This window comes from Plectropomus leopardus, chromosome 4 (assembly GCF_008729295.1).
Source record: "Plectropomus leopardus isolate mb chromosome 4, YSFRI_Pleo_2.0, whole genome shotgun sequence".
NCBI lineage: Eukaryota > Metazoa > Chordata > Actinopteri > Perciformes > Serranidae > Plectropomus > Plectropomus leopardus.
In genome coordinates, this window is record NC_056466.1 from 25,624,597 (window position 1) to 25,644,399 (window position 19,803).

At 37.7% G+C, this 19,803-nt stretch overlaps 4 protein-coding genes across 4 annotated transcripts in view; 2 read left to right on the plus strand and 2 right to left on the minus strand.

Moving 5' to 3' along the window:
- Positions 1-5,513, plus strand: part of LOC121941679 (ecto-ADP-ribosyltransferase 4-like) — a 29,899-nt gene extending 24,386 nt beyond the window's left edge. The window contains exons 4-6 of the mRNA XM_042484509.1: positions 545-555; positions 4,082-4,092; positions 4,685-5,513. Coding sequence (XP_042340443.1) covers positions 545-555; positions 4,082-4,092; positions 4,685-5,422 — 760 coding nt within the window. The 3' untranslated portion in view covers positions 5,423-5,513. The remainder of the gene's footprint in view (positions 1-544; positions 556-4,081; positions 4,093-4,684) is intronic.
- Positions 5,514-6,217: 704 nt separating this feature from the next.
- LOC121942572 (erythroblast NAD(P)(+)--arginine ADP-ribosyltransferase-like) lies at positions 6,218-7,978 on the plus strand. Its single transcript, XM_042485820.1, has 3 exons — positions 6,218-6,259; positions 6,370-6,467; positions 7,059-7,978. Exons 2-3 carry the CDS (start codon positions 6,393-6,395, stop codon positions 7,797-7,799), a joined length of 816 nt encoding a protein of 271 aa, XP_042341754.1. The 5' UTR covers positions 6,218-6,259; positions 6,370-6,392; the 3' UTR covers positions 7,800-7,978.
- A 1,296-nt stretch (positions 7,979-9,274) lies between these two features.
- LOC121941680 (complement C1q-like protein 2) lies at positions 9,275-13,899 on the minus strand. The gene is made up of 6 exons (XM_042484510.1): positions 13,873-13,899; positions 11,820-11,931; positions 11,072-11,078; positions 10,698-10,939; positions 9,950-10,081; positions 9,275-9,739 (listed from the first exon to the last, which is right to left on the minus strand). The coding sequence occupies exons 1-6, from the start codon at positions 13,897-13,899 to the stop codon at positions 9,438-9,440; spliced, it is 822 nt and encodes a 273-aa protein (XP_042340444.1). The 3' UTR covers positions 9,275-9,437.
- Positions 13,900-14,111: 212 nt separating this feature from the next.
- tppp2 (tubulin polymerization-promoting protein family member 2) lies at positions 14,112-18,372 on the minus strand. The gene is made up of 4 exons (XM_042485536.1): positions 18,271-18,372; positions 17,169-17,360; positions 16,748-16,901; positions 14,112-15,993 (listed from the first exon to the last, which is right to left on the minus strand). The coding sequence occupies exons 2-4, from the start codon at positions 17,357-17,359 to the stop codon at positions 15,802-15,804; spliced, it is 537 nt and encodes a 178-aa protein (XP_042341470.1). The 5' UTR covers position 17,360; positions 18,271-18,372; the 3' UTR covers positions 14,112-15,801.
- Between the last annotated feature and the right edge of the window lie 1,431 nt (positions 18,373-19,803).

Below are 19,803 nucleotides of genomic sequence, written 5' to 3' on the forward strand. Positions count from 1 at the left end.
TCCTCTACAGTCTCACTCCTCTCTTCCTACACTCTTACTTTCATAATTTCTTTCAAACCCCACTTTCCTAAATCACTTCACCTGTCTGTAATCCCTTCACATCCATTCCGCACTATCCCTCCCTTACTAGTTTTTTCTTTCCTTGCATCCCTCTTCCTTTTTTCACTTATTAATTCACTTTTTCACATATTTGGGTTTCCAACTCTTTCAATCTCTCTCTTGCTACCGTTGCCTTTCCTAACCATCTCTTTCTCTCTTTCTTCTTAAGCTGTATCAAAAATGCAGTACCCTTCATTCTGACTTTCCAGTCCCTTCCTCTCCATCCATTCTAAACTTTCCTTCTGTATTTTTAACCACATTCATTTCTTTCTCCTATGCTGGGAATGCTTGAGATAATTCACAATACACCCTCCCTACCCATACACATATACATGTACACACTCTGTTGTGTATGCTTTGTAGAGGGCTCATTCTCGGCTGGGTCTATTCTTATTCTACCTCTCTGTCTTTGCTGTATCACTGTGTTCCTCTCTTGCTCTTCCAGGTATGGCACAAGTAAACCAAATATCTGCTCTCCACCAATCCCTCTGATACTCTTGCTGGCTTGACGTTCCCTGTTTACTTGCACTCTTACTTCACTCTTTGCTCCCGTCTTCTCACAATTTTTCATACCTGACTTTTCCTGTCTTTCTCCTGTCTCTCTGCCAAGCCTGCTTTTTATCTTCTCCTCCTGAATAACCAACCAACCTTTGCCCCCATCTTTTCTTTTTATCAGCTCTCTGAGCATGTTGTATCTTGTCTCCCTACCATTCAGTCCTTCCTGCTCTCCTCTCCGGATCTCTCTAACATGACCTGCCTCACCCGCATTTGGAACCCCTTCTTACTGCTTTACGTCTACTGAGGATTGAATTAAAAAATAATCAAAATGTCCAAGGGGTAGGGCATACCAACACATGATTTGCTCATGCATGAAAACACACAAACACATGCACTCAGAAACAGGGCGCATGGTGTTGAGAAAACCTCGGTCAAGTTAATGATGGGTGGGTCAAATAATTGGACAATGCTGCCATCTGCTGGATATGTATTGACATCATACCTGTCAATAGGCCTTTTTTTCACAGAAAATTTTTTGAAATGTCCCAGTACGAGAAGCACAGGTAGAAAAAATTCAATGTAATGTCTGTAAATGGTGGTGCCACTCTCACCACAGTAGATATAAGAAAATTGCTGTAGCATTCTACTGAAGAATGGTGTTTGTTTCAAAATGGCCACATGATTTGATGGATGTAAGTGAAATACAGCAAAGGAACATTCTGTTATAATCTGTGCCTACTTGTATACCATCAGATTACAGACATAGGGTGTCTTCACAGTAGGCTACAGTTTGTTTCAGGAATCTTGCACTGTGCATCGGTTGGTGCAGTATTTACCTCTTCGGACCCCCTCACGCAAACTGAGCAATAATGTTAATATTGCATAGTCTCAGAGACTCAAATTCTTTCTGTAACAAACTAGCTGCTGCATGCTGATATTTTTACTGAGGGGATGTCCTCATAGTTAAAGTTTAGTTTTTTGTCCACATTGGTCAGTGCTCTACATATTTGATCTTTTGACTCTGTTGACACTGCTGATATCTGCACTAAGACATATTAGCACCACCACACACCATATACACAATAATGGAGAGGGCATGCAAAAAGCCTCTATTAACCTTTTTGACAGGATATTCATGACAAACTGTACTCTGAGCACTGTGATGCCTCCCAGCTCTATATCTGTATGTTTTCATCCACATACATGTGTAAGCAATGAACAAAAAAACTGTGGTTTCATTATTGAGTAGACTTATTATGTAGGCTAAACTTAGACCTGTATTAATTTTTTTTTGGACACTTGGGGGCAGTAACGTCATCATATTGTAACTTTTTAAGTTGAAGGCATAGTTCCGTTAGTTAGCATTTGTTTGTTAACAGTTGCCTTATACAAGTAATTAAATAAATAACATTAAGCAAATACAGACAACTTTGGATTGATGTTTGTGCTCATTTGATGAACTTCGCTTTTAGTCACTCTCTTGTAGCTCTGCTTTAATCTCAGCTAACTGCCGGGGAAAATGTCTGTTTGTCTGTTAAATGCTTCACTTTCTTCACCATCTAATTCCTCACTGTGTCTGACTGTAGCTGACTGTGCCTTCAGGAATAGAATTCTCATTAATACCTCCTGGCAGCTCTGTTTTCCTTACTTTCAACCATTCATAGAAGAATAAAACTGTAAGAAAATGACTAAGTTGGTTTATCCCAATGGTCAGAGGCACACATTATGTATTCATACCACCTTTTTTCCGTATGTATCTAATAAAGTGTAATCAGAAGAAGCTGTATGGGCATAACTAGTGTACCCTAGTTACTTCACATGTGCCACTGTGCTGCACTGTCAAAAGATCCCCTGTCATGCCTTAAAACCATAACAGTAATCATACTTTAATTGCAGAAAGCAGATACTGTAGCTTTTCTTCAAGACAGGGTCTTCATGTAGCTCATTTCACAAGCACTATTGTGAGTTCACACATTTCACATGTAGGTTTTGCTGCTTGTGGCCTTTAACAGGAAATGATGAGGACAAATGATGCAAACTTTGTGGTAGTTGCAAATCTTGATGTCTGTCACTCAGGTTCAACTATTGCTGCAACATACATTTTATTGTGGAGCCCCATGAAATGTAAAACTGGCCGATCTTTGATGATAACTACTCACCAAATAATCCATTACACATGAGTTGGCTGAGGGCACAACCATTGTGGTTCTTTTTGTAAGAGATTTGTTCACATATCTGTTCAGAACATTTCACATATAAGAGGTTGCATCTCTTATCACAAACTTGAAGGACTGTCCTAATCAAATTTAGGTAGCCCATCATCAAAAGGACAAACACTTTCTGTTATCCTTACTTAAGAAGTTTTACCAGTGCAGAATAACTTTCTGATCCCTCTTCTGTGCTTCCATGTTTCATTTGTTTATTACATAAAATAAATTGTTTTGAAGAAATTGGAAAGAGTACTGTTGAAGGATTACATTATATCATTATTGCAGTTAACTCTTAAAAAAGTATGAAGTTGTTGAAATCCAGTGCAGGTAAAATTTCTGTAGATTGTAATATATCGTTTAGACTGTAATTAATAGCTCAGTTGCAAAGTAGCTGATGTTTTGACAGTTGGTACAAGTGGGTTCTGAATGACTTTAACACACTCTATACAAGCTTTGTGATTATGTATTATTTTTGCTTATGTTGTGTTTCAACATTGATATCTCGAATTCCCAATCTTCTAGCAGATATTGTTTAAGAATCTTGATATATTTAGAATTAGAGTTTCGCTTGGCTATGATAAGATTGTTTACTTTTGCCAGATGCATCTCTATTTCAGGCTCAGACTGTTGCTTGCTTTGAAAATATGAGAGTATACTACTCTCTTAGATGGTGACAGATACTGCTACTTGGCATTGTTATTAACATAACAGTATGCTTGTCTGAGTGCACTGGCTTGACTAATTTATTGTGTATTGTGTGGTTACTGAGTGCATTTGAGCCGGCAATGACACCCTGAACATGTCATTCCTTTGTCTAGTAAAAGAGCAAACCACGTGTGTGTGTGTGTGTGTGTGTGTGTATGTGCGCACTCGCGCATATATATAACAGGGAACATACTCATCGTTACACAGTCACCAACAGGGAACGGCAAAACTAACAGGGGACATTTTTTAAGTCCCCACTTGGACATGCTCTAAATCATCATAAAATCATGTGTTATGGCCTCTGGTGAAATTTTTCAGATTTTGCCAAGAGGGGACCAAAGTGTGTGTGAGTGTTTATATCCATATTCAGAGCTCTCCCTCCTGGTTGGAGCTGGTATTTGAACGACCCATTCACACACGTCGCTTTTAACACTCCTCTCCCCAGCAGCCTTTCAGACTGCAGATGGGCCGTTAAACAGGCTTTAGTAATGTTAATGTGGGTGACATGAAGGCCACAGAATGTAATGTAGCTCCACTGTGTTTGCTCCTTTGCTGGATGCTGCCTGTAGGCTCCAAGAAGGTGAGTGGTACATTCCACGTAGCTGGATTTAAACCATGTGAAAAACTATAGAAAATAATAATAGTAATAAATAATAATAATAATAGAAGACTACAGAAAAATATTAACACAGTGTCAAAACATACTTTGAACATGTCTCTCACCCAGGATGCTGGTTTGAAAACTTAAAATCAGTAGAAGGTTCAACATGAAATGTTCTAATTTTTTTTCGATCAAGTACATAAAGAATACACGGCGTGCCTCAAGGCCCTAAAGCAGCATCTTTAGTATCTATGGGTAGCAGTATGGTACATACAGGTAGTGTTGAGGACAATGATTTTTTATATATGGGAGCTATTGGTTTTCAGTAGAACTCAATGTCTATGCAGCAGAAACATCAGTCATCATTAAGTAAGCTAAACTTTGTCCCACTAGTCAAATTAATTTGTTATTATGCATATTTTCTATACTGAATGTTGTGGTATGTAAATCATAGGCTCTGTAGAAACAAGTTTTCCCTTTGGAAACAATGCAAATCAATCTATTTAAAGTTAACTTAGCCTGCATCAAATTCATGACCTTTCCTCCCATCTTTTTATACCCTCCCCTGTAGATCAGTTTTATCATCAATCTACCAAAGAGAAACTCGGACATCCAAATGAGCATGGCTGAAGATGCTGTTGATGACATGTACTTTGGCTGCAGCAAAAGGATGGCGCAAAAGGTCAAGGACAACTACTTCAAAGAGAGCAAAGGAATATTTGAAAAAGTCTGGAAAGCTTCAGAAAAATGTGCATACCGTAATCTCCAACATAAAAACAAAGGGGATGAGGGTTTAACTAAGGATCACATGCAAGCAATCTGTGCTTATACATCTGGTTATCTAAGGTTTCATGCAATGTTCAATGATGCAGTTCAGACCAACAGAACAGACTATGGCACCTCCTTTCCCTTTCACTCTCTACAGTTCTGGCTGACATCTGCTATAAAGATCCTCAGTAAAAATAAAGACTGTCACATTACATACCGCAGAACAAATGCTGTTTATGCTGGCGATGTCAACCAAATAATTCGATTTGGTTTCTTTGCCTCAAGCTCTTACAAATCAGACCTAACCCGTTTTGGTAAGAAGACTTGCTTTAAAATTAAAACCTGTTCAGGTGCTTCCCTGAAAAACTACCCATATCTTAAAGATCATGAGCAAGAGGTGATCATCCCTCCCTATGAGAAGTTCAGGATAACTAAAAAAATAGAGAATAAATCTGCAAGAGATCTGAGGGACTGTGAGGTTGTGTATAACCTAGAAAATGCAGGGCTTCAAAGCAATCTCGACTGCCATGCTGCATACTAAACGACAGACCAGTCATGAAGAAAGTGAAGCTGTTTTTCTTCAACTGGTGGAGCAAAGTGGAAACTAAGTTGAGAGTTTAGTGTTGTTAAGCAAACACCCCACAATTGTTCCAAGATCATTACAATATGTCAGTTCATTCAACCCCTAAATCAGCCTCGGGGGTTCTCTATTGCAGATTTAAGTTTTCATACTTCTCTACATGAGCAACATTTTTTTTTTTTACAATTTTTAAAAAGGCATTTTGATGGTTTTTGCATTTGTCATCATTGTTATGTGAAACAAATATTGTTTTTCTGAATGAAATAAACACATTTTCAACATCAACTTTTATTTTGTTTTCCTTGGTGAATAGCAGTAGATAATATGCACAGTTCTGGATCTAATGAAAATTTAGGTTAACACTTCATAGTACTGTGTTACATTTAGAATTGTCAAGAGATGAGTAAGGAATTGGGCTTTACTTGAAGTGAATTGGGACATTCCTGAAATTGTAAAAATCACATTTGCAGTAATATTGTGAAAGAAGACCTCAAAAGTAAATTTTCAATTCTAGTTTTGTATTTTTAAAATGAGTGCTAATAAAGGTTCCCTCTTGGATAAAAAGAGCAAACCACCTGCTTGTATGTGTGTGTGTGTGTGTGTGCGCACGCGTGCGTGTGTGTGTGTGGGTGTGTTAGTGCATGCATGTGTATGTGTGTTTGCGTGCGTGCAAGCATTTAGTGATGTGCATGACACAAGGCAGGCTATATATAAGTCTTGGAAATTTGCTGTTGAGTGATTGTATGGTCAGAGCTTTTAATCTAAGGGGTGGTCAACACATTCTTCTCTGAAAGACTGGTGAGTTAAAACCACACATTTTCAGTATGAAAAAAACAAGATTTGAAATAGAATTTATCATTTGGTTTCTTTTATATATATATATATAAGTGCTGTGTGTGTTAACTCAGAAGCTACTTGCCAACCTGCAGTGATGAGGGGTATCGTGCTGATCTGTGCTCCACTGTGTTTGCTCCTTTGCTGGATGCTGCCTGTAGGCTCCAAGAAGGTGAGTGGTACATTCCACGTAGCTGGATTTAAACCATGTGAAAAACTATAGAAAATAATAATAGTAATAAAAAATAATAATAATAGAAGACTACAGAAAAATATTAACACAGTGTCAAAACATACTTTGAACATGTCTCTCACCCAGGATGCTGGTTTGAAAACTTAAAATCAGTAGAAGGTTCAACATGAAATGTTCTAATTTTTTTCGATCAAGTACATAAAGAATACACGGCGTGCCTCAAGGCCCTAAAGCAGCATCTTTAGTATCTATGGGTAGCAGTATGGTACATACAGGTAGTGTTGAGGACAATGATTTTTTATATATGGGAGCTATTGGTTTTCAGTAGAACTCAATGTCTATGCAGCAGAAACATCAGTCATCATTAAGTAAGCTAAACTTTGTCCCACTAGTCAAATTAATTTGTTATTATGCATATTTTCTATACTGAATGTTGTGGTATGTAAATCATAGGCTCTGTAGAAACAAGTTTTCCCTTTGGAAACAATGCAAATCAATCTATTTAAAGTTAACTTAGCCTGCATCAAATTCATGACCTTTCCTCCCATCTTTTTATACCCTCCCCTGTAGATCAGTTTTATCATCAATCTACCAAAGAGAAACTCGGACATCCAAATGAGCATGGCTGAAGATGCTGTTGATGACATGTACTTTGGCTGCAGCAAAAGGATGGCGCAAAAGGTCAAGGACAACTACTTCAAAGACGAGAGCAAAGGAATATTTGAAAAAGTCTGGAAAGCTTCAGAAAAATGTGCATACCATAATCTCCAACATAGAAACAAAGGGGATGAGGGTTTAACTAAGGATCACATGCAAGCAATCTGTGCTTATACATCTGGTTATCTAAGGTTTCATGCAATGTTCAATGATGCAGTTCAGACTAACAGAACAGACTATGGCACCTCCTTTCCCTTTCACTCTCTACAGTTCTGGCTGACATCTGCTATAAAGATCCTCAGTAAAAATAAAGACTGTCACATTACATACCGCAGAACAAATGCTGTTTATGCTGGCGATGTCAACCAAATAATTCGATTTGGTTTCTTTGCCTCAAGCTCTTACAAATCAGACCTAACCCATTTTGGTAAGAAGACTTGCTTTAAAATTAAAACCTGTTCAGGTGCTTCCCTGAAAAACTACCCATATCTTAAAGATCATGAGCAAGAGGTGATCATCCCTCCCTATGAGAAGTTCAGGATAACTAAAAAAATAGAGAATAAATCTGCAAGAGATCTGAGGGACTGTGAGGTTGTGTATAACCTAGAAAATGCAGGGCTTCAAAGCAATCTCGACTGCCATGCTGCATACTAAACGACAGACCAGTCATGAAGAAAGTGAAGCTGTTTTTCTTCAACTGGTGGAGCAAAGTGGAAACTAAGTTGAGAGTTTAGTGTTGTTAAGCAAACACCCCACAATTGTTCCAAGATCATTACAATATGTCAGTTCATTCTCAACCCCTAAATCAGCCTCGGGGGTTCTCTATTGCAGATTTAAGTTTTCATACTTCTCTACATGAGCAACATTTTTTTTTTTACAATTTTTAAAAAGGCATTTTGATGGTTTTTGCATTTGTCATCATTGTTATGTGAAACAAATATTGTTTTTCTGAATGAAATAAACACATTTTCAACATCAACTTTTATTTTGTTTTCCTTGGTGAATAGCAGTAGATAATATGCACAGTTCTGGATCTAATGAAAATTTAGGTTAACACTTCATAGTACTGTGTTACATTTAGAATTGTCAAGAGATGAGTAAGGAATTGGGCTTTACTTGAAGTGAATTGGGACATTCCTGGGACATCCAGGACCACCCTTTCGGTAATTTTGTGACCATCAAATACCAGAATTTTCCAACATTCAGACTGATTCAAAGTCACTATATAAACTATTACATGTTAAAGCAGCCTTACTGGTTTACAATTACATAACTTCTTGATGTATTCATTTTTTCAAAGGTGACAAGATCCACACTGTGGTGGATGCAGTGTAGAACGTGTCGAGGTGTCCTGAAAATAAGCATCTGATGACAGTGAGGTTGATTTTAAGTTCATGGCCTGCAGTATACAAAATCACAATATATCCCAGTTGAGATATTTTGAAAGAATTATGTGAGTGTTATTGATACTTGCACCTGAAATCTGATCATTTCGAGATCATTAAGAGTTGTAAGCTTGAGGCCTACAATTGTACAGAAATTCTACATGTTGCATTTAATATGTTACTGCTTTTATCTAGTGGGTGAAGTGGTTCTGCTTAGATGTAGTTTTAATACAATGGTTAATGCATCCATTCCAGCAGTTACACATGAAACCAAATGGTTGTAAGTGTCATTTCTGTGGTAAAAACCCACCTTATTTCCTGTAGCAGCCACAGAACACTCTTAGCAAAATCTTCCAACTTGAGCACACACCGACAAGCTTGCCTAAACATGCAGACTAAAGGCACAGTATATACTGCACTCTAACACATTTCATTTGAACCGATGCTTAAACAGATAGATAGATTGATAAAATGATACATAAGATTTGATCCTCCTCCCTTAATCCCTTAAGAAAGATAAATAGGGGCTAGGAATGAACAAAGAGCAACATTTTTGCCAACCTTTATATAGATAAGGTATTATAAAGGAAAAACCCTTTTCCAGCTGATGTGTACTACAGTGTAATTCTTGACATGACCATCAGATGGTACCAAAAGAGAGACATTTGAGATCCTACACAGAGTAGACAACCCTCCCAGCTATTTGCAGACACTAGCAGTAGAGTAAAACAACTGACAGGCAGATTATATTTTTATTAAAGTTCTTTAAAAAGCCCACTCAGTGCATTTACAAATAAGGCATTAGCATGTGATAATTACAGCTTTACATTTTCAACAAACAAAATGGGGAAAGCATTTAAGCTTCAGATTAGGGGGCCATGTGGGATCACAGTAAAATATATCAGTGTTAGGCCAGCATGGGGTAGACCAAGGAGCCAGAGAAGGTGTTTAGGCCCATGACATTCCCACATAGCTTCCTGCCGCTCAGCAGCTCTATGTAGACCTGGCCTCCCTGTTGCAGTTGCAGCAGTACTGTCTGAGAGCTGCTGTCTTCTGAGTCTTCTCTGTTGTCCTCCCAAGTGGATGCCTCCACCACACCGTTTCTCATGAGATTTACCTTGTGGTAAATCCTCTCGCCTTCCCGGCCCACCTTGGAATAGACCGAGAAGGAGAAGGAGTACAGTCCGGAACAAGGAGCCGTAAATATACCTGGAACAAATAACATTTTTATTAAAAAAAAGTGATGATGATGATGATACAAATGCCAGTTGTGGAAAGAAAAGTTATGATGATGAGTTCATATTTTCCTTGAATCTGGCCAAACAGTAGAGCAGCTAAGTTTACAACTTATCTGTGTTAAAGGTTTCTTATAATCAAAAACTAAGAATGAATATACTATACTCTCCTGCATGCACTTACCCAGGGTGGGATTATATCCATGTCCATGGTTGAGGGTGACAACATCATAAGGGATTGGGCTATTTCTGGTGAACGGTCCAAAGCAGTTTGTTCTAGCGTTTAGGGAGGCTGTGAATGCAACCCTCATCCTCCCTGAGTCAGAGACAAGCCAAAAGGGAAGGAAAAACATGTTATGTGACAACATCAACATAAATCGTTTTATCTGAGTACGCTAAGATCTGCTCAACCCTGGTTCCAGACCTGTGAACCACCAAACACATCTCAGATCTGTTGACCGATACAAATAGATCTGGTGTTGTGCCCATAATTGATTATTTAGAGAAACTGTTGACCAATCAGATTTTAGTAGATAGGATTAAGAATGGGGGCATCATCTCCCTATTACATGAACATAGCTACATTTTTGGTCAGAAAAATGGCAACAACTGTATATGAAATCATTGCAGGTGTACACATTTTTAAAAAGGATGTTTCATTTAGTTTTTACTGTTGTTAAATGAGGTCCCTGTTTTCTTTTATTCATGCTGAAAGTTTGCCTGTTTTTAGATTCTCCATGTTCTTCAGAAGCATACGAGTAAAACAAAGTTTTCTTCGTGAATTAACAGCTGTTGAGTTATTGATATATACATAGTTATTTTGCCGTTGAAGTTTTCCTTTAGAGATAACATCTTTTAAATTGACGTATTTCTGTCATCAATGTGAGAAAACTACCTCCAAAATTAAAAGTGTGGATTGTTTTTCAAGGTACCTATGACATCAATAAGGCTGTGACCTAGTTGAGACACCCTCGTCAACAGGTCCATCACTCTAACAAAGATTTGATCCTCCACTTCTTGCAGCTCACGGGCAGCACAGCAGCAACCTCGCAGGTGCTTGACTGCACACTCACAGTCCCACTTGCCACACGGCAGCTCCCCCTCCCACGCTTCTGCAGATGTGGAGGAATGAAACGAAAAGAGTCTTATCAATCTTGGAATCAGCTGCTGTTTTCTTTGCAGTTAGAATCAACATTGACACCTCACATTCCACTGACATGCGATGCACATATGTAGTACGGTCAGACTCTTGCCATGACATTTCAAGACAAACACCAAACACTGAAGTGCTGAAATATGTCAATACTTGGTCTCTTCAGAGCAAGACACATTTCATTAAAATTTACACATCAACACATTTAATCCATTGACACAGAAGAAGATTAATGGGTGTGTTTAAAGAGAGTGATGGGCAAATAATGATATACCAACTCTGGCAAAACTTTCTATAGGGGACATGGGCAAGGGCACTACTCAAAAAGCAAAAGCTATTTGTATGTACAAGAGGAAGACAAAATTTGTAAATTCCCCCATACCATGTTTGTCAGCTAAGCTGTTTAGCTAACACTAGCAGCAGTTAGCAGCTAAGACATTCGGGAGCTCCTTACCCTCCGAGTAGAGGACGATGATTGTAAATAATTGTGTACACATGGCTGCCAACAAGTATGTTATCCATCACATTAGAGGCAGAGGCTGTTGTGTTAAACGTCACACCCATCACACCTCTTTTGTTTTAGCAATGCTGACATGCTTTCTAAAATTATACTGGAGAAGCATAATCCCATCGTTGTTTGGATTGATGTAAAAATGCAAAGGAGGTGTAAAGAAGGGACTAGAAAGCAGCTCAGTGATCAGATCTCTTTGTAAAAACAGCTAGTATGATGATCCTTCACTATTTTTTCCACAATGACAGTCCGGCTCACCTCTGATCAATCATCTTCATCACCTACTCACAACATGTAGCAAAATCCCTCCTAACCAACATGTTCCTCTCAAATGTTTGTTACCATGTAAAGTTGTTGTCAAAACAATAGCTGAATAACAGTTTAGTTTACCTGCGGCCGCTCGTAGGCTGTTGATAGTGACTTCAGTGTTCACACTGTCACACAGCAGGCTCAGGATGAGCAGAGTGCATGTTATAGCTCTCATTTCACAACGCAAGAACTTCTGTAGACAGAGATGTTTGAGAGAATCACTGAAAGTATTTGCTCACGCTGGATTAGATGATGTAACACCTAAGACAATGTAACTAAATGAAAACACAATAAAAGAAAACAATGTTTTATCAAGTAATAAGTATGAGCTGTCATTTTTATTTTTATTATTGTTTTTGTCTTTGAACAAAATTGGGTTATCTGACAAAGTCATTTCACAGGTACTTAAAAAACATTTGGTCCATTAGCCTAATTGTCAGGTAAAATTTTTCCTTTAGCAGATATGCCTCTACTCTTTAATGAGATTTAGCTTTAAGATTATAGCTTTAATTACACTGCTGGGATTTTAATTCAGCAAATACCAGAAAATTTAAAATAAATGTTTTCAGGATGAATTGTATTCAGCTTTGTAAAATTTTTTTGGAAGCACCAAAACAAAAATGTTTTAATGTTAAAAGTGCAGTTTGTATAAACTAACACACTGATAGCTTGTATCAAAAAAGATGTAGTTTTGTATCTGTCTCATTTTACAAACTAATGTGTTGACTCACTGCAGTCCAACAGAGAACGTCCTCTTCAAACTGTATCCAGGTAAAATCTTAACTTCCAGTGTTTACAGCGCAAGTAATCCTGATAAACAGTAAAAAGTAAAAATTCTAATACTGAGGAGCTGCGGGTCTTGTGGTAGTATGCACAATGCCAGCTTGTCAGTGAAGCTCCTTTTTACATCAGTTTTATTTTCAAGTGGGTGGAGAGATCTCTGTGTCCACTGTTAAGGCAACTGGTAGCCCACTGGTCTATTTTCCTAATTCATTTCCCTCCCATACACACTGTTATCCCTGTGCTCCACAGGCTATAGGTGTGACCTGTGAGGGCAGCTTTCAGCAGGGATCATCCCGATAAGCTCCCCAGTGTATATTGAAATCTGCCAAAGATTGTATCTCACAGAGCCTGTGTGTATAGGTTGAGGTTAGTTATGAGGTTACGAGGTCAGAGGTTTCAGGTTGGCTCAGTTTGTTGTCTATGATGAACTCGCTGCATTATCCCTCTGCACCTCAGGCTGGGCTTTCCTTATATTGTGTGGGTCTTTCTGTTAATCAGTTGGACTGGAGGAAGTTTGAAATGGAGGGAATTGAGTTGATTGTTGACATAAGTGTTATTTAAGTTTTACTTCACTTATAGTTCATTGTAGCTAAATGACCTTTAACATACTTTGTTACCTAAAATTACCACATTACATACTACACACACACTTATGTAATACTGCACTATTTAGTGTGAAAGCTGTGGACCTTGGCCTCACTTGTTTCACACTTCACCTGGTCACTTTGAAACTTCCATATTTGGTAACTTACATTGTATTATTTCTGTATTACAAATTGTCTGAAATTGTGTTTAAACATGAAAAAAATGTCTTACCTAATCAAATATATGGTAATTTGCATAACTTTAACAAAATAATAATTCTGAGCATTGGATACAGCCAGGTTCTGTTTTTTCTGCATTCATTTTGTTGGCATAATAGAGTAAGGGGTTTTTACAAGAGGGAATTTTGGATATCCCCCTTTATCCCTACTTCAATCAGAGAACAAGTCATTAAAAACATATTTTTTCATGTTATTAGAAATAAAATGATAAATCAGGTTATGATTGTTGGGATCTGCAGTACTTTGTCTTTTTCACCTTGTTTCTCCACTGTTCTCCCATCCCCTCTTGTTAAATGTTTGTCCCCAGTTTGTTTCCCCTGTATGTGTGTGCCTTAGGCGGGGCGGGGCGTGGCTTACATACACTCTGCTCTCCAGCTGAACTCCTCACACACCTGCTGATCATTTACTCTGATTGCAAGCTACCTGATTTGAGCCCAGCTTTCCTTGCCTGTTTGTGTCACTTTGTTGTGAACCTTTCTGTGGTAACACATCTCTTCTTCTCTATGCTTCAGATCTGCCAAACTCACCAGCCCTGTCCAGCCCTGTGCAGCCATGTCCAGCCTCGCCCACCTGTAGTGTCTTCCCTTAACAGGGTTTGAATTGTGATTCAGACCCTCACCAGACAAAATAAATGCATTTGTTCTCAAAGTATTCTGATGATTACTATTTACAGAATAATTATTTCATGGTCTATTTTTTTTTTTTCTATATTCTTTTTGTTTTTTCGAGGTGAGAAAAAAAAAGATTACTCCACAAAGGTTCGGTTTTATTGAATTAATTTATTGGATTACTTCTTCATTATGTTTTGTGATATGTTTTGCGATCTCAGTGATTATAGTGAATCATGAGTTGAGCAATGCAGAGAATACAGGCTATTATGAAATTCAATGGCACTATCCACACAAAACCCAGGTGATTCTTATCAGCTCAGGCCTATAGTGTGAGATATAGAGGAGGTAAGCTATCTTTAGACATGTGCACCATACAATGAGCATTGTTAAAACTGGTCCTATGAATCCCCCATAAATGCCATCAGTGTCATATTACAAGGAGGGTCCAGGAAGAAGGATGAGTGTATACAGATTGTTTATTGTTCTACCAGGGCCCTTTATGTTGGAAACTGTATCCTAGCTATTTCTGGAAATCAGCAGATCTCAGGTGAGGGTTATTGGCTTTAATCTTCAGTGTTTTAAACTATTATTCATAACACATGCTTAAGAAATTCTTTCCTTTTATTTTCTGCTAATTAAAATGTGACCATGTTTTCATGTAACCTGTTACATAAAGTCAATGCAGATTGTTGTGAGAATAAAAAACAAAAAAATAAAAACAATTCAGTTTTGAACATCTCATCTCAAGATATGGGTAGCAAGGCTGCAACAGAAAAGTATGCACAATATGTATCATAGCACATGGTGGTTAAATTGTACAATATCTTAGCTACAACCCAGCACTGTATTTGTTAAAGTTAGTGTCAGGGACTAGAATTTGGTCTTGAGGGGATTATAATGTATACTGTCATACATTGCAGCATCCCATGTGGGTCACTGAAATATAAAATAGTATAATATAATAATATGTAACCACATGAAACCATCATATTGATGATACATTCTTAACTGATTTACCCTCAGAACTAAAACAGCAAAAAGATGCATTTTATGAGCATAAGGAATAGCAGCATAATGACAGTAAGTTTAAAAAAAAGTGGAAAAGACTAGATCTTGCACTGTAGCTTCATCATTGCAATATATGTTTGTGTTCTTCACGGCTTGTTATGTTTTTCTCTTGAAAATATAAATGCAATTTACTGATATGAATAAATTCCATGAGAATAATAATGGCCACTGATTGGTCATGTAGCAAAAGGCACTGAACTCTAAAGCTTAGCAAGGGAGGAGGAGTGTTATTTCTTAAAATCACCTAAAGTGTCATCCATTGCATGAAGATTAGTGAGAATAAAAGCACAATGATGTACAGCATTCATGCTAGTGGCTATATAGTATACTAAGGCACAGTGTCAAGCTGTAGTACAAGCAGAGTTAGTGTTTATAAGCTACCGTGGCTACAAGCATAGTTTTATCTTTTTGTCTGTTTAAAATCACAGAAAACATACAGAGCACAATCAGTTGTTCATGCTATGACCCATAATTCTCTGCACTCAGTGCAGCTGAGCATTTGCATTATCTTTGGAATATTTTCAAGAATAGGTTTCTTTTAAATGTTCATTCTGGTTGGAATACTTAAAAGTCCAATTATATATATTTTTCCTTTATTTCATTTTTTCTCATGGATCCAACAAGTGTTATGAAAACAAGGCCCACAAGACATACCTATACAGAGTATTGGTTTTGTCTTGAAAAATAAAAAATTGTCTTGAGTAGCCAGTTAATCGTGTTGTTTTTTTAACACTCCTTTTTTAAGTTATTGAAACAAAGTTTCACCCTCTGATAGAATTATGCTTCTTTCACTTTTTGATCATAAGTGCCACTGCCCTTGTAAGCTCCCACATAGCCGCTGTTGTCAGGAATGTCCTCGCGCCCGGCCCTTCCTTTTCCTTTGCCTGACTCGTCGAACCGCTCCTTGTGCGCTCCAGTGTACTTGGTAGCATCGGTTAGTCTGTCCACTGCTGCAGCCTTTGCCACTTTCTAAAAACAATACATTTACAAAAGCAGTCATTTCAATCCCTCAGGTAAGACTACACACACACACACACACACACACACACATATACATATACACTCCAATATTACCAACAGGGGACTGTCGTGCTACCTTATCTAAAGTGTAGACGTCTGTTTGTGGTCATTTTCAAACAGAAATAGCATTGAAAATGTAGGTCTTCTTTCACAATATTACTGTAAATGTGCATTTTTATAAACACGCACACAAACATGCAAATTTCATCCTGTCTTCTATCATTAATTTTTCTTCAGCTCTCAGCTCTTTAGCTTTCCAGCCTTTCATTTAAGTTATCCCAGTAAATGAACTGATTTCTATTGTAAAAACAGATAAATAAAAAATGTAAAATAAAAAAAAAAAATAGCACCATCCGGTGGTACAAGAACAACGCATACAGAAAATAATGCTTTTTAATAATTTGGCCATGGCACATGAACCACATTTATTCATAACACTAAGATATGCAAATAAATTGTTATGAATCTCGATCAGAAGTCCCTCTGGCTTATTGCCCCAAACTTAACACTAACCCAAACCCTGATTCCAGTTTTTTGTTTAGTAGATTTCTATTACATTTCTTATGGGAAACCCTGACACTTATCAAAATCTTAAGAGTATTTTCTGCTGGTCAGTCACTGTCAGCACTAAGTGTAGTCAGAGAACATTGCATGTCTTTGAGTAGTAAAAAGTGAGTACGTTTATAACTGATGAAATACTCACAGTGACTCCGATGTTGGCAGGCTCCTTACCAACAATGAGACCATAAAGCTGCTGAAGGGACTCTTCTTTGCTTTTGCCTTTAAAGCGTTTGGGAGCCAGTTCTGTCAAGGCCTGGTTGAACTGCTCAAATGTGATTACACGAGCCGACTTTGCCCTAAGGAAACAAACAGTGTTGGCGCATGTTTTCTGAGGAAAGTAAAATATTATCCAAATAATGCCTTGCACCTATTTTCATATTAAAATGATGCTGTGATGTTAGCAAAAGGAGGGTGTACAACAGGTATAACAGTCTTAATAAACATTGGTTAAAGGGACACCGAATATGCTAGTTCTGGCACTGTCCCATGTATTTTTAGTTGATATTTGCATCCACTTCTCTTGGCTGTTTGCTATGGAAGGATGAGCCTTGGTAAAATCTTACTTGACCTTGCTGAAAACTATGTCAACATCTGTAGTTGTGACGTTCTTGCCGTCAATGATGTTGCAGTCCTTGCAGAGCTTAGCAAAGTTCTTGCCATTCAGCTCCTTTCCGCTGGCTTTAGTGTCTCCATGGACTGCAAACTTCTGGAAGGAGGTCTCCACCTCTGCTAGAGACACTGAGCCTTCAGCCATACTGAAGGAAACACATGAACACAGTATTAAACTGATTATGTTCAACATATCAGCTTAATAGTCACATATGGCTGCAATTTCCCAGAATCCCTTCAAAAAGTGATGACAGAATGGGTTCACTTTGGTTGATGTTCATTTACTTTCTACCCTTGCGAGGATATTTTGTGAAATTAAACAGCTCAAATTCATAATGACTCTATTAGCTGATTGAGTTGGGCTTGCCAAGAAATGGCTGCCATTATGGCCAGTCCACACACACTCACGCATATACACACTTTGACATCCATCATTATGTTTGTGTTACTCAAGCCGCTCTCAGGCCAATTTAATTCAATCAGCTCAATTTCCAAACGGCTGCTCTGCTTTCCAATCTGCAGTGAGTGGACAAACATGTCCTTTCTCTTTCTCTTTTTTCTCCTCTACTCAATCTTTTTATATATATATATATATATATATATATATAAAAGAAAATTACTCTTTTATTTATTTCCTTTTACATAGCATAAAAAAGCACGTATACACTCATGGATTTTTTTTTTTTGGTAGGACAATTTATAAGTGGGTATCTAGAAAACAAAACAGCTGATAATTGTTGAAGGCATTTAACCAAAACATAAATCAAATGCATTATTAACATTATAGATCCAATTATGCAGTTCTATGTGGCTACATAAACTTTGGGAAATGAGGTTAAGTAGTTTTGAGAAATCTGATACCAAAATATTGTTTCATCTAAAAATGTCCACAATAATATTAGAAATTGTTGATTGTTGTCGATGAAAGACATCTATATATAGTAACCGTCAAATAGCTAGTCCTCGTTCTCTGCTGCTGCTTTGCTTTGCCCTCTATGTTGTAGTAGGTGCTAGTGCATGACATGGTGGTGCTGAGAAAGAGAGAGTAAAGTGTACCTGCTGCCGTAAATAAAAGGATGCTGTTGAAATCCTGATTTGTGTACAGCTGCCCGACTTCTTTGTCTTCCTCCTCCTTTTTTCGTCTTCTGTCTCCTCTGCCTCTCCTCCTTCCTGCCACTCCCGTCTCACAATGACGACAGAGATGGAGAGATACAGAGAGAGAGGAAGAAAGAAGGGAGGAGGGAGAGAGTACTGACCAGCACAGTCAGTGACATCATAGGCACTCAGCCTCTCTTGTGTCTATTCACTCTCATTAGCTCCCTGCCTCTATACACAGACATAGCTCCTTTTGTGAAAGGATTTGTCACTTTGTGTTCATTTCACTTCATTAGTATATTCATTTTGTGTTATATTTCTTCTGATATTTCTTCTGTAATACATGTTTTGGAGCAACATCACTAAAAATTAGTGTCCCCCTTTTATAACAGTTAGCTCAACTCACAGCTATCTTCCATGCTGCTCTCTGTTGCTCGCCCAGCCACTTGCTTTCTCTCTCTCTTTTTTTTCTCTTTCACTGTCATTGTCACAAGAGCCCTTTTGTCTGGACAAAGATAAGAGCTGCCCTTCAAAGGACAAAGAGTACTGACAGCTGACACATTACAGGAAAGATTATCCCATCTCACAGCTTCATATCAAGCCAACTAAATATCAGACCAGCAAAACACAGCAGGCCTCTTTTCACACTGATAACAGTGGGATCACTTTTGTGGTCATGTATCATGTAAACTGTAAAACTGCAATACTCTACTGCAACTGTTTTGCTGAACGCCATTTAGCCATTGTTTCCATCTACAGTATATTCAATATATTACCAGTATATATACTTGTATAGTAGTAGTAGTAGTACAGTAGGTAACATTGAACAATTTTGAACATGCATCTCAAAAAGAGATATTACTTTCCATCACATTGTTCTGTCTATGGAGATAGTTAGTTTGCAAACAGGCATTAAACTGAGATTTGCAAGAAGGGGAAGCCTGGAACTAGTACTTGAAGGTAAAATGACACCAAAAAATGCAGCAATTATAGATTAAATATCAAAACATAATCAGTATTTCCCCTGTCTCAGCATCAGTATGTATTTATCGTGCTCAGGCTCAACCACCAGTGATGGAGCAGTCACTGTTCTTTTGTGCAGTTCTTTTAGAAACGAATGGCTATGTACAAATAAATATGGTTGTCACTGACGGTGAACTAGTTTTCGACACAAGAATTATTCACAAATAGTAGTATATGAGGAGAATAAAGCAATTTGAGAGCTGAGTTGATTTAAAATGTTTGGTTCACAGGAATAAGCATGTCCTTTAGCAGTTGATAAACAATACTGCCTTAAACTTTTGTTTTCTCTTCATTTAGCAGATCAAAAATAAGTAAAGAAATAATTGAATATCTTATGGTAGTATTATCTGTAATTTCATTTTCTCTGAGTGGGTCAATACAGCACTTTTACACTTAAGTATTAAACGGACCGTTTGTTGAGCTAATAAAAATCAAAGGAAATCACTGTTGGGGTAAACTCTATCAATCACA